The following is a 17,890-nucleotide window of genomic DNA, read 5'->3' on the forward strand; positions in this document are numbered from 1 at the left end:
TCATAAAATATCTTCTTCTGCGTATATCATAGACAGGTCGTAGTAGCGATACCAGCTGCATAGTTCCTGTGTTGCGTGAGTTTCCTGTCCCTCCCTGTAATTCTTGGATAACCATTGAGTTTTTCCCCAACAGCCTGTGCCGAATGCTGATGTGGTAATGACAAGACCAACTTACTTCATCTCAATTAGAGATTTCCTGTCTTATCTCCCTGTTGCCATCCAGTGTAGCACCATTACATCTGATCTTTTTTTCCTAAAAACAACAATGTTTGGGCGGTATAGATTGAATAAAATAACTTTGTATGGTAACTCTACAGGCACAGAGATGTTCTGAATAAATTGTATCAGGATATATAAACTACCACCAGACTCTCTGTGATAAATCATCTTCTGCCACTGTTCTTGGTTTACAGTGAGCTCAGCAGTTGCCACACAGTACTTAATCTATTATTCATGTACAGTTTCAACGATTAAAGTAACTCGGCAAGAAGAATGCGTCTTGGTGATGTTTCATGGTGTACGTAATAGTACAAACATTAAACATTTGAAACAAACACAGATAAGTTAGTAATTGTGGTGAATGAATAAAGCAATTAGTGATGTAACTTTCTATAGGACAAAATGATAAACAAGTTTATATTACAGTAGTTCCTTCTGGACATCAATAAAACTGAATGCATGCAATGAAACAGAGACTTAAGCATAAGTGCACTGCTTCTCAGAAATGTCTCCAGAGACACACCATAGTAGTCCCATATACTGTAGCGCTATATTTTTAACTGTATGTCAACAACAGTCTAATTGGTGTCAGTTTGTATTTCTCCCAAGGAATTTAAAAGCATCTGATATCATTTAAAGTGAAATAAAATTCTTATGAGCTATTAAAGCACAACCTTTGAGCAATAACACTTTCCTCTGGGTTGATTTCAATCAGTGTAACAATGAAAAATATCTCAAACGTTTCAGTTAACAGTTAAATAATTTGTATTTCATTGAATATTCTTCACTGAATGTTTTTTGTTTAAACAGATTTCTTCCCATGACATCCTATACCGAATTCTCAAGTTGGGATGACAAACAGTAGAAGAAAAGTCCTTTTAGACAGAAATAATACACAGAGTTAATGTGTTTTTGCAAGTGAATCTTCTTTTGGTATCTTTGGTTTTTCCTTCCTATGATTTTCTGTCATCATTGGGTCTGAACCTGAACAATAGGGGGCGGTTCCGTCTTATTTGATTCAGCTCATGGGGTCTTGTTACACCAAACACACACACACTTTCGACCTCAGGCTGAAATGCTCGGATTCCACATGAAAGTCTGGGAATGAAGCAGAAGACCTGATTTCTGTTAACCCTGATCAAACCCAGTCGCAGTTTAGAGAGTGGATGAGCTACCTGAACCCCATAAGAGATCCTTGTGTCAACTAACATTTTCATCTGATTCTGTTCCAGCTTAAACTGGATTTCATGATTTAGAGATGATTTAGTGTCTGTGAAATCAAGCAATTATCCCAAATATCAGATGCTAAATTAAATGAAATCATCAGAAGCTAAAGTGGACAGTATTTTATTTCAAGGCATTATGATTTGCCAATGCAGCTATTCAGTCATACAATAAAGGCCAAGTAACTTAACACAGTAAATAAAAGGTGCTTCATTTAATAAATCGTTGCAATGAATTATATTGTTGTGTGTACTGTGTATGTATACTGCTAGTCAATAATTCAGTGTATGTTTTCTATAAATACAAATTCAGAATCATGGTGTATCTAAATTGAGCTATTTTGAGAGGTACCATACCCTACTGATCAGAGTTTCTTTTAAATCTGAGTATGTCACAGGGTGGCACAGTCACCCACTGGGGTAACCCTTTTAACTTTTGAAGCTCAAACACCATAAGCTTAATCTTTTTCTTGCGAGGTCAATTGGGCTGTGTAACTTACCTGCCCCCTGTCAGTGGTTCTCCGTTGTTCTGCTGTTGAAAAGCTAAAGCAAATCAAGTAAGAGAGGAAAATCCAGATACAAATTAAGTTTTCGTACAAAAACGCTCATCCTCGATCCGCGTTCATCCACAATCGTTGAAAAACACTGATGTAAACACTTGAACTGAAACGTTGTCCTCTTGTGGCAAGAGGAAATGCACGGACAACGTGGGGGCCCTGCTGTCCCAGGTAACACAATACTGTCAAGTTGCAAAAGCGAGTTAAAATGTCGGGCTCTTTGCAGAAATGCCATCTGATTTATGTACGAACTGACATAAAGCTATCAAACTGGAGATCAGCCAAAACAACTGTGTCACAGAACGAAAGAAACGTCAGCATTTCCAATCGCCTATGTTTTTATAGTCCACGCTACAATCCTAAAACAGCATTTTCAAAGAGCCGTTTTTGTTGGATAGAAGGCCAAAATAGAGAGGAAAATGTGCGTTTTCAAAAGAAAACAGCCAATGATTTGGAATGGGTATGTATTAATGATTTGCTCTCCCTATTCAACTAGTTGCAAAGTTGTTACACATACATTTTCTCCACAAGGGGGAGTCGGATTTTCAGAGGCACATTTTCTGCAGCCAGATTGGTTATCACATCATGCGGAAAAGTCAATAATCTTACACCTCAAGGTGATAAAGACAGAGAGAGGAACCTTAAATGTCTTTATTTTACATTTCTTTTTCATCTTAGAACTTAGAGCATTCTTTTTTGTGAATCAGGAAATACTTGTTTTAGAGCTTGTAGGTTTTACTTACATTTATTTATAACACTGTATATTGTGTAGTCAATTAAGTAATTGAGAGTTTATTCATTGCTTGTGAGATAAGAAAGATTGTAAGGGATCTGATGAGGTCCTGACCATAAACACTTAATTCTTGAATGCAATTCAATTCACCCATAAACTTTGACCTAACAGATGTGACCTATAATTCCCCTGTTTAACATTTCATATGAGTGACAGCTTTTCCTGACCACCGTCTGGTGTTTTCTATCTGCTAAGGTCTGTGACGGGAGGAAGTGATTCTGAACATCTGGGGAAAGTGTTGTAAGAACAGCAGATATTACATATGGCATTGACATGTTGGGTTCATGGTCTATTGAACTGAAGGAATACATTGAAATGGTGATTTTACCTTGTAACAACACTTAAAACAAATTTACATCCACAGGAAGAGGTGTCATAGAAAAGCAAATAATTTCACATGAGCTTAACCCATAAAGTGAGCATTTGTAAAATATTATATGTAATTTAATCTTTTATATACACATTTAATGCTGACCCCAGAATTTTATTTCATTGTAACATTTCATCTACCACAAAAACACAAATTGGCTGCTGTTCTTGTAGACCGTTTAAACGTAGTGTCTGGTTTGTTTCATTTAACGTTGAAAACTTTGTAGAAAAGCCCCCAATAATCCAAAACTGTCAATAATGTCCAGACAGTTAAATATGGTGAAAGACTGTGACCATGGTAACATGCCTGCGAAGATAACTGAGCATCTGGCATGTCAACAGGTCCAAGAGTCGTCAAGGAGGGATGCTGGTGGGGGAGGTTGAGCACTGCATATTCCCAGAATCTGCTATAATTTGAGAAATTGAGAACAAAATATCTTTTGTGAATTATTTCCCTATCCGTAGTCTCTATTTTGGGGGATATCTTTGTGTGACGATCAAAAGGAAAGACACATTTAGTATTCACCAAGACCCCCATCTGTCGTTTTATCTGGTTCTATCTCTCTTTTCTCTCGCTGGTAATTTCTAGTCTGCAATACACTGTTTTGTGCCATCTCTCTGATTCTGACTAAACCTAAACACTGATTTTTATGTTAAAACATTTTAGTTTTTTTCTGTTAGAAAATAAAGTTCTTCAATGTGGTCTCAAACTTTGAGCACCACTACACTATATGCAGCGAATAAATAAGGCATGCTACATCCAGTACAAACTGTGATGCCAGTTACTGGCTTTGAAGTCTAAATCACATCATCTCATTTTTTGTGATGATGCATCTCTGTTTCCAGTCAGTGTCTTGGTCATTACAGGATACACAGTTGCTAACTGTCTTCCTGTCATCAGAATAATTCTGTTCGAATTGCATTGCATTCCAGTATGAAGACACGCCCATTACATTAATACATTGTTCATTAACAAACGTGATCTTCTGGCTTCCTGAACCCCATTATTTTCTGTCACTTGTCCGTTTGTAATGCTGCCCCTGCATACATGTGAAATACATCATTGAGGGGATTTACATGGAGTTGTCTACCAGGGGCATTCTTAAATATAAATGATCAAAGCATTATAATTATGTCATAATCAAGAACACATTAAATGCTATTGTTTATGATATTGTCATTTTGGATGTTTTTAGGAACATGATTGTGGAAATTGATTTATTGAATTATTAATATAAATATATTAACTTATCTTATTATTGTATTAATTATTCGTGTGCTGTTCATATCAATATCACAGTCCAACAAAATAGAAATCTCATCAAGCTGCCCAAACAAACTATTTTGTGAAGTGACTATTTTCATCCTCTACGTGCTGGAAAACCTCTTTTCATTCTTGGAAGTGACACCTGCATTAAAGCACAAAGAGTTAACACCCTATCGTTCTCTCTGATGGAGAAGTGCTGGTCCACCATGCTCTGCCACTCACCTCATCCAATGGCAGACCTAGAAGATGATGTCATGCGGTAGGAGGGCAGTGCTGCTGATGCTGCTGAGCTCTTGTATCCGAGGAGCAGAAGACAGGACTGCAAAAGAGAGCAATACAAAAAGAGAGAGAGGGGGAGAACACCGACATCTCATCGAGAAGAGCAGGTAAGTGTGGAGAACACTGGCTGTGCTCTGTTATTATTGATAACTGTAAAGAAAAAGATTAAGTTTGGTTCATATTAAATGAGTAAATCTAACGGGAACTCAGTGTTCTTATATCACGCTGTGTCTGCCATCAATAATATGCCGTGCAACTTTTGTATGCATGATAATGTCAATGTATTGGCAAGGTATCTGTATGTGTGTTTGTAAAGTTACGGTATGTGCCATTGTGTTATTAGATGACATATTTCAGGAGTGCATGAGTAAGGTTATTTCTTTCCATCATTTCAAAGCAATCGTTAGTAAATAGGCGCTAACACACAATTACGCACTGACTGCAGTACTTAAGGATTCAAGTAAGGTTGTTTTTGCTCATTGGTATTATATTTTGTAATTCTTCAGTCATTTGAGGCCTTCCGTGATGTATGTGTGCCATTAGGGGCAACAGTTTAGCGTTATGTAATAAGGTCAGATCAATATCATTTTTTATAGCTGTAATGTGTGAATATAGTGACAAGAGCCATTGTTGTATATTGACAATCGATTATTGATAGACTAAAATATGATCAGTGAGGTTGCTTTGACACAGTTAACCTCCATGTATCTTCATCTGTCATTCTGTAAATAAACAACTGTGCATGGAGAATGTGGTTATTGATCCAAACGTTTGGGCACGTATGTACAGTATAGTGTGTGCGCATGTGTTTATGTGTGAACAGAGCAGGGCAAGGACTTTCTCCCATGTGGTCTCTAATGCGTTACTCATGATTATTTGGTGAGAAGGGCAAGTACCAGGTGACCGCCCAAGCATTTTTATAGGCTCTTATATTTTAGTAGATTTCAGGGAGGCTATTAAACATCATGTCGAGTCTCCTTCACTTTGAGAAATGATGTTTGGAAGACTGTGAGCTTGTGTCTCTTGTCTGTATTGTTTTGTTGAATGGTGGTGAGTGGCAACTTTCAAACACTCTGATGGAGGTGCAAACAATACAGATATTGTGTGTGACACTCCTGCTGCCCTCATCTGAATTCATGCTGCTTTCTCACCAGTGTCCCGAAGCATAATATAACCGGTGCCTCTCAGACACGTCTCATTTGAATGTGTATTCACATAATTACAGTCACATTGATGTATTTGTTTTAATTGGACACTATTTACTAATATTATTTGATTTAAATATTTAGTTTTTACTTACATTTTTCCACACTTTCAGCAAAATATAAACATGACCTTGGCAGGTAAGCCGCAAATATACAGATATGTCCTTTCAACACTCTTGTAAACAATCGTTAAACGATGATTGTTTACAAGCAGGTTTCCTGTTCTGTCAAAGAAACAGCTAGCCCCGCCCCAAAATCACATCACTGGTTGATTTGGGCAGAAAGTAGCAAACATGTTTTGGCTGATTGGCTAACCCTTTAGGGCCAGATTTGATTTGCTGTTACAGAGGAAGGGATGTAATTTCTCAACATTCTCAACAATTAAATTTATTGACTAATTTGCTTTAAAAATTACTTTAAAAAATCTATAACTAATGTTATACCAAAGTAACCATGTTTTTTCTTGGACTATAATTTGTACTATATTTTTACTACAAATGCCATGGTTAAACTATGGTTCCTACTGTGGCGATGGCATACGGTGAAAGGAGATTAATCAAAGCATGAGCCGACTACGCCACCCCGGATAGGGCCAGGGACCCAAAATTAAGTAAATCACCAAAAGCTCACAGGTTCGTTATTGGCTGAGACAGGTAGCAGACAAAAGGGAAGCTGGTAAACAATTTATTTCACACACACCATCTAAAATACAAAATCACATTTAATTAAAGTCATTAAAAGAAACAGGCCATCATCTTCGTACAAAGCATACACACACTTAAAACGTCCAACCCAGAATTGGGGAAAGTCGTCTGATTGATCCGACAACCGTTGTGCTCACTCACGTCACCACACGCCAAATGTTTCGATATTGTGGACACTACAAACAAGTCAACCACAGCACCACATACAGAGGATCTCGACCGCGACTAATTCCCCCTAATTCTGGAACGAAAAGAAAATTAATAAACTCAATCCCAAAATCACTTACACAAAACAAATTAAACCAAATCACTTAAACAAAACAAATTAAACCAAATCACTTAAACAAAACAAACGAAGTAAACAAAATCACTTAAGCAAAACGAAGTAAACAAAATCACTTAAGCAAAACGAAGTAAACCAAATCACTTACACAAAACAAACGAAGTAAACAAAATCACTTAAGCAAAACGAAGTAAACAAAATCACTTAAGCAAAACGAAGTAAACCAAATCACTTACACAAAACAAATTAAACCAAATCACTTAAGCAAAACAAATTAAACCAAATCACTTAAGCAAAACGAAGTAAACAAAATCACTTAAACAAAACCAAATCACTTAGGCAAAACGAAGTAAACAAAATCACTTAAACAAAACGAATTAAACAAAATAAATTTTAAACAAAACGAATTAAACAAAATCAATTTAAACAAAACAAGTTACGCCCAAAATGACATCGATAATAATAGCTAGTCCGGTAATCACCAGTCCTCCGAGAAAGAGAGCCAAATGTCGTGCCTATAGACACGCAGAACGCGATATCGAAGCACGTCAACAGACACTGAATGGTTATTATACACTGGAAATAACTGCCAGCTAAATGGGAATAGATCCTCCACACCAACCGGGACAAAGACGCTGTCCCAGGCACGGCAACGAGTGAAAGAGCAAAAACGGAAATAAACACGACTCTACGGACTGTCCACTTCGGTCCGGAACAGTCAGCTTCATACATCCGCTACGCAGTGAAATGAAAGTGGAAGGTAAATTAAGCGTCGCACTAAAAGTAACGGGTCTGGAAACAACCCGGTTCAGGAATCCACTAGGCAGTCAGGTAGGAGAAATGGTAAGTTGGACGAATCAGTGCGAACAATAGTGGCACTGTCTATCTCGGAAAACACTCCAGTTCAAGCAGTCGTTATACATGCAGGTACGATAGCGCTAGTCCATAAGGGAGAATCACAGCCCCAAATAGCGCCGGTATCAGCCTGCGAACTGGCGTCGGTTCAGCCTGCTGCAACACCTCCAACACCCAAAGTCACTGCAAAAATATAACAAGCAAATGAATTTAGAGGGAAAATACATTCCCACAACCCTATACGTGAAAATGAGTAACACACCTGCAGCTAATGACCCGTAATGCACCACGCACTTGACGCGGACTTCACTAATGGCTCTCGAAAATACATGGCCATTCACAAATGCCCGCAGTACTCCTCAACCACACTGTAATTTAAATGCATCTCCATTTACCCTGTTTGACATTAAATATCAACACTTTAACTGCCACTGGTAGCTCTTACCTCTTGGACGTGTAGCCCAACCCACCGGAAATAAAGGTACTCCCGGAAGCCCTATAGGACACACCTGTGTGACATGCCAGTCCTATCTACCTTTATACCCCCGGACCGTACCATTTCCTCAAACATAGGTGGGTCAGGCAATCGCATCACCACAATCTACCCCCCCCACAAGTCATCGTAGTCCCGACGATGAACAACGTAGCCTCAAGGTCTGAAAGCCATAGCACGATTTAGCCCTGAAGTAGACCCAGCAGAAATCTGATGAGCCTCAGCCCCTACGGTCCGTGGTAAATGGTACAAATTCGTATGCTGCCCGGCCCTAGCACGTCTAGGTCTAACGATCCTTTCGGAGATACTAGACGGTCCGATAGAATCTGGTACTACGTCTAATGGTACACTTACACTCCTCTCGCTCCCCCCAACTGCACCCCCAGGTACCGCAGGACTCGCCCTTACCTCTGGCGATGCTCTATTCACCCCAATGCTCTCTGGAATTTCTGATGGGGCCTGGGTCACCACCAAGGCTAAATCCCCATCCTCAAATTCCTCAAAGCCTTCCTCTCTTACTGAAGGTACTGGCAACTCCGGCCAATCCTTAAAGGACTCGGTCGGCATGGGATCCCTTTGAACTCTGGGTTTTAGGGACACTCTATGCACGTTACGGACTTTAGTGAGATCTTGCACTGGTGCTACAGAGTACACCGATCCCCCATCCCGTGGCACTCGAACTACCTGATAGATGATCGAGCCCCACAGATCCTGGATCTTATGGCGCCCGGAGAACCCACGTTCTCGCAGATAGACCCTTTGGCCCTCTTCTAGCGGTTGCTCTTTTACCCGTTGATCATGCTTCGCCTTGCGATGCTGAGCTGCGGCCTGCAACCGCTCACGGGCACCTTCGAAGGCCACTTTAAGGCAAGCCTGATGCTCTTCCATCCAATGATGGACTCCACCAGCCACTGGTTCTTGCACCCGACCAAGCAAGAAATCCACAGGCAGTCTAGGCTCTTGCCCGAACATCAAAAAATAAGGACTCTCACCGGTGGCTTGATGGGGAGTGGTATTATAGCAAAATACCACCTGGGACAAACAAGAGGCCCAATCCCTCTTCCTTCCAGTGGGCAAGGTCCGCAACAAATTGTGCAGGGTACGGTTAAACCGTTCACACTGGCCATTACCAGCTGGATGGTATGCGGTAGTACGAGACTTACCCACCTGGTAAAGGGTGCACAACTGCTGGATAAGATGCGATTCGAAGTTACGTCCCTGGTCCGAATGGATACGGCCTGGGACCCCAAACTTAAAGAACCATTCGTCAACCAGGACGCGAGCCACAGTCGCCGCCTGTTGGTCCCGAGTAGGGATTGCCACTGTGAATTTACTAAAAATGTCTGTCATTATTAACACGTTTTCATGCCCCGAACGAGAAGGTTCTAGGACCGTAAAATCAATGGCCACTATCTCATTTGGACGGGAAGCTAACAGATGGGCCATGTAGCTTCTGGGGACTGGGGCAGCCTCTTTGGCTTGCTGGCACCGCTCACATTGCTGTATCCAACGGGCTACATCGGCCGACATCCCAGGCCAGTAGCACCGCTGTCGCACCAGTTCCAAAGTGCGCTCGGTGCCTTGGTGCCCATGACACTGATGCAGTTGGGTCAACACTTCAGTCTGTAACACAACAGGCAGCACCAGCTGCAACACCTTTGCACCACCATCAGGACTGCAAACCCGTCGATATAATAGGCCCCCCAGTTCCTCCAACCGCTCCCATTGCCGGAGTAACACCAACACTAGCTTGGGTAACTGTCGTCGTTCTTGGGGCCCTGGGCCTTGCCCTTGGCGCCAAAATTTAAAAGCTGAACTGATAATGGGATCCTCCTCCTGTAATCGAGCCAACTCTGGTCTAGATCGATTTGGCATCACCTGCATGGCCCTCACAGTGGGGGAGTCTGCCCGATCCACCACTCCAGCACGCCTAAGCAGTTCAGGAACTAATGTTCCCAACGAGCCTTCCCTTTCCAGGTACCGTTCCTTAGGAGTCATGCGTGATAGCGCATCCGCATTCTGGTTAGATCTCCCGGATCGGTACTGCACTTCGAAATCAAAGGCCGCTAGTTCAGCTGCCCATCGCTGTTCGGTGGCACCTAACTTAGCAGTCGCCAAATGACTAAGGGGGTTATTGTCTGTACGAACGATACAACGATGGCCCAATAAGTACTCACGAAACTTTTCAGCCATGGCCCATTTTAGAGCCAAAAACTCAAGCCGCATAGAACTATAGGTAGCAGTGTTACGCTCTGCAGGACGCAGGCTACGGCTGGCATAGGCCACTGGTCTCACCTTGCCCCCAATCTCTTGAGACAGTACAGCACCTAACCCTACATAGCTGGCATCGACTTCCAAGATAAACGGTAACTTAAAATCAGCATATGCCAGGACTGGTGTGGTGGCAAGCTTAGCTTTCAGGGTCCGGAATGCTTGTTCACACTGTTCGGACCATAACGCATCCAACTCCTGTATCTTAGTTCTCCCCTTCCCTTGTCCTACCTCCCCTACCAGCCGATGCAACGGTGCTGCTATCTGAGCAAACCCTTCCACAAATCGCCGATAGTAACTACCAAATCCCAGAAAGGTACGTAGCTCTGACACAGTCTTGGGGCGTGGCCACTGCGCCACAACCTCAACCTTTGCCGGGTCTGTGGCCACTCCTTGGGGGGATATTACGTGTCCTAAGTACTGCACCTTTTCTCTAAAAAATGCACACTTGGCCAAGTTTACCTTAAGATCAGCAGCCCGCAACCGTTCCAGCACCATCCTCAACCTCTGTAAATGATGTTGCACAGAGGAGGAATAGACAATAATATCGTCTAGATACAGCAGGAGAGACTGATGTTGCTGGTCGCCAAACAGCCGTTGCATCAACCGCTGGAAGGTGCCTGGTGCGTTACACAAACCAAAAGGCATACGGTTCCATTCATATAAACCAAAAGGTGTACAAAAAGCTGTTTTGTAGCGATCAGCCTCTGCAACCGGGACTTGATTATATCCGCTGGCCAGATCTAGCGTAGTGAACCAGCGAGCCCCTGTCAATGAATCCAATGTCTCATCGACTCGAGGCAGTGGAAACGAATCTTTCCGAGTTTTAGCATTGAGTTGGCGGTAGTCTACGCACATGCGTAGGCCACCGTCCTTCTTCTTAACCAATACTAATGGGGAGGCGTACGGGCTACAACTTTCCCGGATCACTTGGGTGTCTAAAAGCTGGCCAATATGAGTCTTAACTAACTCATATTCAGATGGAGGAATCCGTCTATAGCGTTGTCGAACAGGCGTCTCGTCGATTAAAGGAATTTCATGGGACAGGAGGTCGGTACAACCCAAGTCTCCCTCCCCAGCAGAGAACACCGCCTGGAATTCCTGAAGGAGAGCCCTAACCTTGCCCTGTTCCTCATCCGACAGCCCTGACAGTTCTATGTTCTCGACCTGTGCTGCCTCAGGGGCTGCCATCATATCACAAGTCACTGTGATAGCAGGAACCGCAGATACCTCAGTCAGTCCGGCAGGTGAATCCACCAGATACACTTCCCGCAACTTCCCGAGGATGGTTTTCGGGTATAAAACAGCGTCGAGAACACCCACATTGACAACAGGCACCCAAACCAAACCACCGTCGACATACACTAACGACGGAGAGGCCAATAAGCCAGCAGGCAGACCAGTGTCAAGGGGCTCGAATAACACGATCTTATCTCTAAACATGGACGAACATGTTGCTGTTACAAACTTCATAGTGCCCCCTGGAACGCGACAAACCCGATGCCCACGGACTCTTACATTGCCCCCGTATGCCAGAACGCCATCTACTTTCTGACAGGCTTGGAAGGCCCGAGATATTCCCACGTCTTGGGTCACTAATGGTAGCTCAAATAGGGTCGGTCCGTACTGCCCGAAAAGCTCACGATAACAGCGACCAAGAACATTCATTCCCAAAATCCCAGGAACACTAGAATTACCCCCAGGTGGATCACGCACAACCAATATGCCACACCCTGATACCACACGATCACACAGTTCAACGTCCAATTCCATATACCCTATATAAGGGATTTCCAGTCCATTGGCTGCTCTAAGCTGTAACCAATGACAGTTTTGTAATCGACGCTGGCCCCATGGTTCGAATCCAGACCGAAAACAACTCTCTGTAATGGTCGATACCATGGAACCAGTGTCTATCAAACAGGGTATGGGCACACCGCCAATATTTGCAACTAAATGTGGGCATGAGGAGACTAAACGAGGCACAGAACCGCTGGCACGAAAATCACAAGAGCCATTCTTACCTCCAACCGAACTGAGACTCTGCAGTCCGGTGGGTACTAGTTTTCCGGCTGGTTAGGGACACTTGACCTAGCATCACGAGATATCAGGTTACTCCGGGAATGGTTTTGAGGGCCAGACGAATGGGGCTGCCACTGACAGTCTCGAGCAAAATGGCCAGGCTGTTGACACCGTCTGCAAATCACGTAACTAGAACGCAGTGGCTGACCACGAGACTGGGGACTATGGTTACGGGCTAAAGTCTGAGAAAGCTGATCAATTTGCTGTTGCTGTCGAATCAGCATGTCCTTCAACTCCCTAAATTCCTGTGAATGATGTCCCTGCTCAGGATTTACCCCAGAATCATCTTTAACGCCACATTGATGTCCCTGCACCAAAGGAACAGACTGACTGCGCCCCCGTACACCGCCTGGCACTCCCTCTCTCTCCCAGCGAATTGCTTCCCCTCGGACATCTAACAGTGTTGCAGCAGGCTGACGCCTTACCAATTGTTTCAATTCTCTGCGCAAGGCATTATCCAACACACATTCAATAAACTGATCCCTAACTACCACCTGCGCATCTAAAATGGCATGCGGAGACTGTTGTTTAAGCTTGTCAAATAAACTCAAGAGCGCCAGGGAGAACTCTTGTAACGTTTCTCCCTCCAACTGTCGCCGTGAGTAAAAGGCTTCTTGAAGCGTAATATAGGACTCGAGACAGCCATACACTTCACGCAACGCAGAAATAATCTTCTCAGGATTATCTTTATCAGGGCTCGGCCGATATTTAATCTCATCCCGAGCCTCTCCCTCAAGATGATCAAACAAAAAGAAAGCCTGCTCGACAGCCGTCATCGTCCGCATGCGCATGCACGCCTGAGCTTCTTCGACCCACTCGTCAATGCCTACACCAGACCTACCATTAAATTTGGGACAGCGCCGTTCACGAGGAACAAAAACAAAGCGCTCAACGGTGTTAACATTGGATCCTACAGATATAGGCGTTAATGGCCGTGACGCACTACTAGAGCCTGCGCCAGGATCAAGCAACTCAACCGGTGTCTGCTCCTGTCGCAGTCGATCGTTATCGGCCTTCAACTGAGCCACAAGGTCTCTCATTTCCTGTAATTCAGCCTCCATCTCTACACAATATAAGGGGTAATCACCAGACGCGTCTCCACCATATGGTCAAGTAGAAGAAAGAAAATATATATATGTGTGAAAAAAAAATACAAATCCCTACGTCTGTACCCGTACAACAGCCAAGACCCTGCCGACTACGCCAAATGTGGCGATGGCATACGGTGAAAGGAGATTAATCAAAGCATGAGCCGACTACGCCACCCCGGATAGGGCCAGGGACCCAAAATTAAGTAAATCACCAAAAGCTCACAGGTTCGTTATTGGCTGAGACAGGTAGCAGACAAAAGGGAAGCTGGTAAACAATTTATTTCACACACACCATCTAAAATACAAAATCACATTTAATTAAAGTCATTAAAAGAAACAGGCCATCATCTTCGTACAAAGCATACACACACTTAAAACGTCCAACCCAGAATTGGGGAAAGTCGTCTGATTGATCCGACAACCGTTGTGCTCACTCACGTCACCACACGCCAAATGTTTCGATATTGTGGACACTACAAACAAGTCAACCACAGCACCACATACAGAGGATCTCGACCGCGACTAATTCCCCCTAATTCTGGAACGAAAAGAAAATTAATAAACTCAATCCCAAAATCACTTACACAAAACAAATTAAACCAAATCACTTAAACAAAACAAATTAAACCAAATCACTTAAACAAAACAAACGAAGTAAACAAAATCACTTAAGCAAAACGAAGTAAACAAAATCACTTAAGCAAAACGAAGTAAACCAAATCACTTACACAAAACAAATTAAACCAAATCACTTAAGCAAAACAAATTAAACCAAATCACTTAAGCAAAACGAAGTAAACAAAATCACTTAAACAAAACCAAATCACTTAGGCAAAACGAAGTAAACAAAATCACTTAAACAAAACGAATTAAACAAAATAAATTTTAAACAAAACGAATTAAACAAAATCAATTTAAACAAAACAAGTTACGCCCAAAATGACATCGATAATAATAGCTAGTCCGGTAATCACCAGTCCTCCGAGAAAGAGAGCCAAATGTCGTGCCTATAGACACGCAGAACGCGATATCGAAGCACGTCAACAGACACTGAATGGTTATTATACACTGGAAATAACTGCCAGCTAAATGGGAATAGATCCTCCACACCAACCGGGACAAAGACGCTGTCCCAGGCACGGCAACGAGTGAAAGAGCAAAAACGGAAATAAACACGACTCTACGGACTGTCCACTTCGGTCCGGAACAGTCAGCTTCATACATCCGCTACGCAGTGAAATGAAAGTGGAAGGTAAATTAAGCGTCGCACTAAAAGTAACGGGTCTGGAAACAACCCGGTTCAGGAATCCACTAGGCAGTCAGGTAGGAGAAATGGTAAGTTGGACGAATCAGTGCGAACAATAGTGGCACTGTCTATCTCGGAAAACACTCCAGTTCAAGCAGTCGTTATACATGCAGGTACGATAGCGCTAGTCCATAAGGGAGAATCACAGCCCCAAATAGCGCCGGTATCAGCCTGCGAACTGGCGTCGGTTCAGCCTGCTGCAACACCTCCAACACCCAAAGTCACTGCAAAAATATAACAAGCAAATGAATTTAGAGGGAAAATACATTCCCACAACCCTATACGTGAAAATGAGTAACACACCTGCAGCTAATGACCCGTAATGCACCACGCACTTGACGCGGACTTCACTAATGGCTCTCGAAAATACATGGCCATTCACAAATGCCCGCAGTACTCCTCAACCACACTGTAATTTAAATGCATCTCCATTTACCCTGTTTGACATTAAATATCAACACTTTAACTGCCACTGGTAGCTCTTACCTCTTGGACGTGTAGCCCAACCCACCGGAAATAAAGGTACTCCCGGAAGCCCTATAGGACACACCTGTGTGACATGCCAGTCCTATCTACCTTTATACCCCCGGACCGTACCATTTCCTCAAACATAGGTGGGTCAGGCAATCGCATCACCACACTACAAACACAAAAACTGTTTTATTTGTGTGAAACGTCATCTCGTCTCGTCTCTCCATGCAGCATATCGAGAGAAGATGAAGGAGCTCCCTCTAGTGTCACTTTTGTGCTCCTGCTTCAACTCAAACCGTGCCGAAAATCCCACATACAAGGCTGAAGGTAAATAACTTTATAGACATATGCACCCTGTCTCAAATCTCCATTTATTTACCAATACTGTGTAACGACAGTATTTTCTTATATTTAGTCCAATGCATAAATAAAAGAAACGTCTGAGGATAATAATCCAATAGCCTATGGGTGCATATAAAACCAATATGGGTTTTTAAAGATGCAGTGGATCTCAACTGGTGCGTGATTAAAGATATGGAGGTCATCGAGCTGAACAAGCGGACCTCTGGCCAAGCATTCGAGGTGATCCTGAAACCTCCCTCCTTTGACGGTGGACCAGACCTCAACACATCTATGCCTCAGCGTAAGGACCCCTCCTTGGAAGAAATCCAAAAGAAGCTGGAAGCAGCCGAGGAGAGGCGGAAGGTTCGAATTCACACATACACGCACACTGGCTTTAATCTGACTTACAAGACTGATGCACAATTGTATTTCTCTCTACAGTGTCAGGAAGCAGAGATGCTAAAGCACCTTGCTGAGAAGAGGGAGCACGAGAGAGTGGTCATCCAGAAGGCCTTCGAGGAGAACAACAACTTCATCAAGAACGCTAAAGAGAAGCTGGAGCAGAAGATGGAGGCCAACAAAGAGAACCGTGAGGCTCTGCTTGCAGCCATGCTGGAGAGACTACAGGAAAAGGTACCAGCCATGAACACTAGTGTATTTAGTATATAGTTGTATAAATGTATAGAAACTGGTTTACATTTCCACAAATATTTTGGCTTTTGCGTACACCAGAGCTTCCTTCTCATTGTAACTTTAGAATCAGTATGAATATTGCATATACGTAGGTTGGGTTTCACCACTTACTTTATGTTGCTTTATTATAAGCTTCATTCAGGCACAACACTACATGCACGAACACCCGTTGTAAGCTTTCTTCTGTGTCTCTTTAGGACAAACACGCAGAGGAGGTGAGGAAGAACAAAGAACTAAAAGAAGAGGCCTGGCGGTAAAGAGGCACCCTCTAAACAAGACTGCTTTGGCTAGTCAAGGAAAGAGAGATACGGGGGCAAAACCATTGAGAACAAAGCAAATGGTAACCAATACTCAATAAAGGGAATGTAGTGGACATTAATAATGACAAGATGCAACACTAAACTTTTGTGGGTTCCAAAACTATTTAATGTTATTACAAACTATTAAAAGATTGAAAAAAAATAAAAAATGTAAAAACATCATCTGGTTGACAATGCAAGGTGCACTAAGGGCGTGTTTCGCTTGATGGAGGACAAAGATTTATAGCAGATGAATGACTAGTGTCTACCAAACAGATCTTTTGAAATGACACAGAGAGGAGAATATGACAAAACAAGATGCATTTTTATGAACCTATAAAACATATTCCATGTACCGATGGTTTGATTGTACATATTTACTGATATTATTTAATAATCAACAGGATTTCATAGCTCAATAAAACATACAGGCATGACTATACAATATATATCAAGCAATGGATCTATATTTTGCAATCACAATATTACATATACAGCTGTAATATAAATACACATTCTAGATGCATATAAAACCGGAAGCTGGAGCACAGTGACACTTTAAGCACAACTCAAAAGCACATTAAGATTTTTCATGTGTTATGTTTGTTTTTGCAATCTTAGAAATTAAGAATGAATTTGACTCAAAGGGATTTAGTACTTTGAACGTTCCTCGGCTTTAGATGAATGGTGCACTTTGCATGTCACCACATTTTCTTGATTGTCTTCATTTATATTACTTTTTAACAAAAGTGAAGAGGTTTGTCTTGGTGATGTTGGCAACACGTGCCATTGTATGTGCAAGATAAGCATTGACTTCAATTGACCAGATCATGTGAGAAATTCAAACCTACTTTCTCTCTGTGTTTATAATGCCCACATGACTAAAGTGTCTGGTTTAACAGAGTAAAATAAATGCTTCTCTTGACTAAATAATATTTGATTTGTGTTGTGTCTGTGTGCTTAAGTAAAAAATAATAACGAACTAACAGAGGAAATATGGAATCGAGTAATTGTCATAATAAATACAAAGCTGAGGAAGAGAATGCAATGGAAGACTGCTGTATCTATGCAGATTAATAAAATAATGT

At 42.4% G+C, this 17,890-nt stretch overlaps 1 protein-coding gene across 3 annotated transcripts; it reads left to right on the forward strand.

The window, feature by feature from the left end:
* The first annotated feature begins 4,721 nt into the window (after nucleotides 1–4,721).
* Nucleotides 4,722–17,729, forward strand: stmn4 (stathmin-like 4). 3 transcript variants are annotated; one of them, XM_079474509.1, is made up of 6 exons: nucleotides 4,732–4,836; nucleotides 6,026–6,050; nucleotides 15,700–15,795; nucleotides 15,968–16,173; nucleotides 16,252–16,443; nucleotides 16,701–17,729. In XM_079474509.1, the coding sequence occupies exons 2-6, from the start codon at nucleotides 6,038–6,040 to the stop codon at nucleotides 16,758–16,760; spliced, it is 567 nt and encodes a 188-aa protein (XP_079330635.1). In that variant the 5' UTR covers nucleotides 4,732–4,836; nucleotides 6,026–6,037; the 3' UTR covers nucleotides 16,761–17,729. The 3 variants fall into 3 exon arrangements, with proteins under 3 accessions (XP_079330636.1, XP_079330635.1, XP_079330634.1); XM_079474508.1 differs by lacking the exon at nucleotides 6,026–6,050 and adding an exon at nucleotides 15,477–15,611 and having other exon boundaries at nucleotides 4,734–4,814; XM_079474510.1 differs by lacking the exon at nucleotides 6,026–6,050 and having other exon boundaries at nucleotides 4,722–4,814.
* Nucleotides 17,730–17,890: the final 161 nt, after the last annotated feature.

The sequence above is a fragment of the Barbatula barbatula genome, assembly GCF_947034865.1.
Source record: "Barbatula barbatula genome assembly, chromosome: 15".
In the NCBI taxonomy this organism is placed as follows: domain Eukaryota; kingdom Metazoa; phylum Chordata; class Actinopteri; order Cypriniformes; family Nemacheilidae; genus Barbatula; species Barbatula barbatula.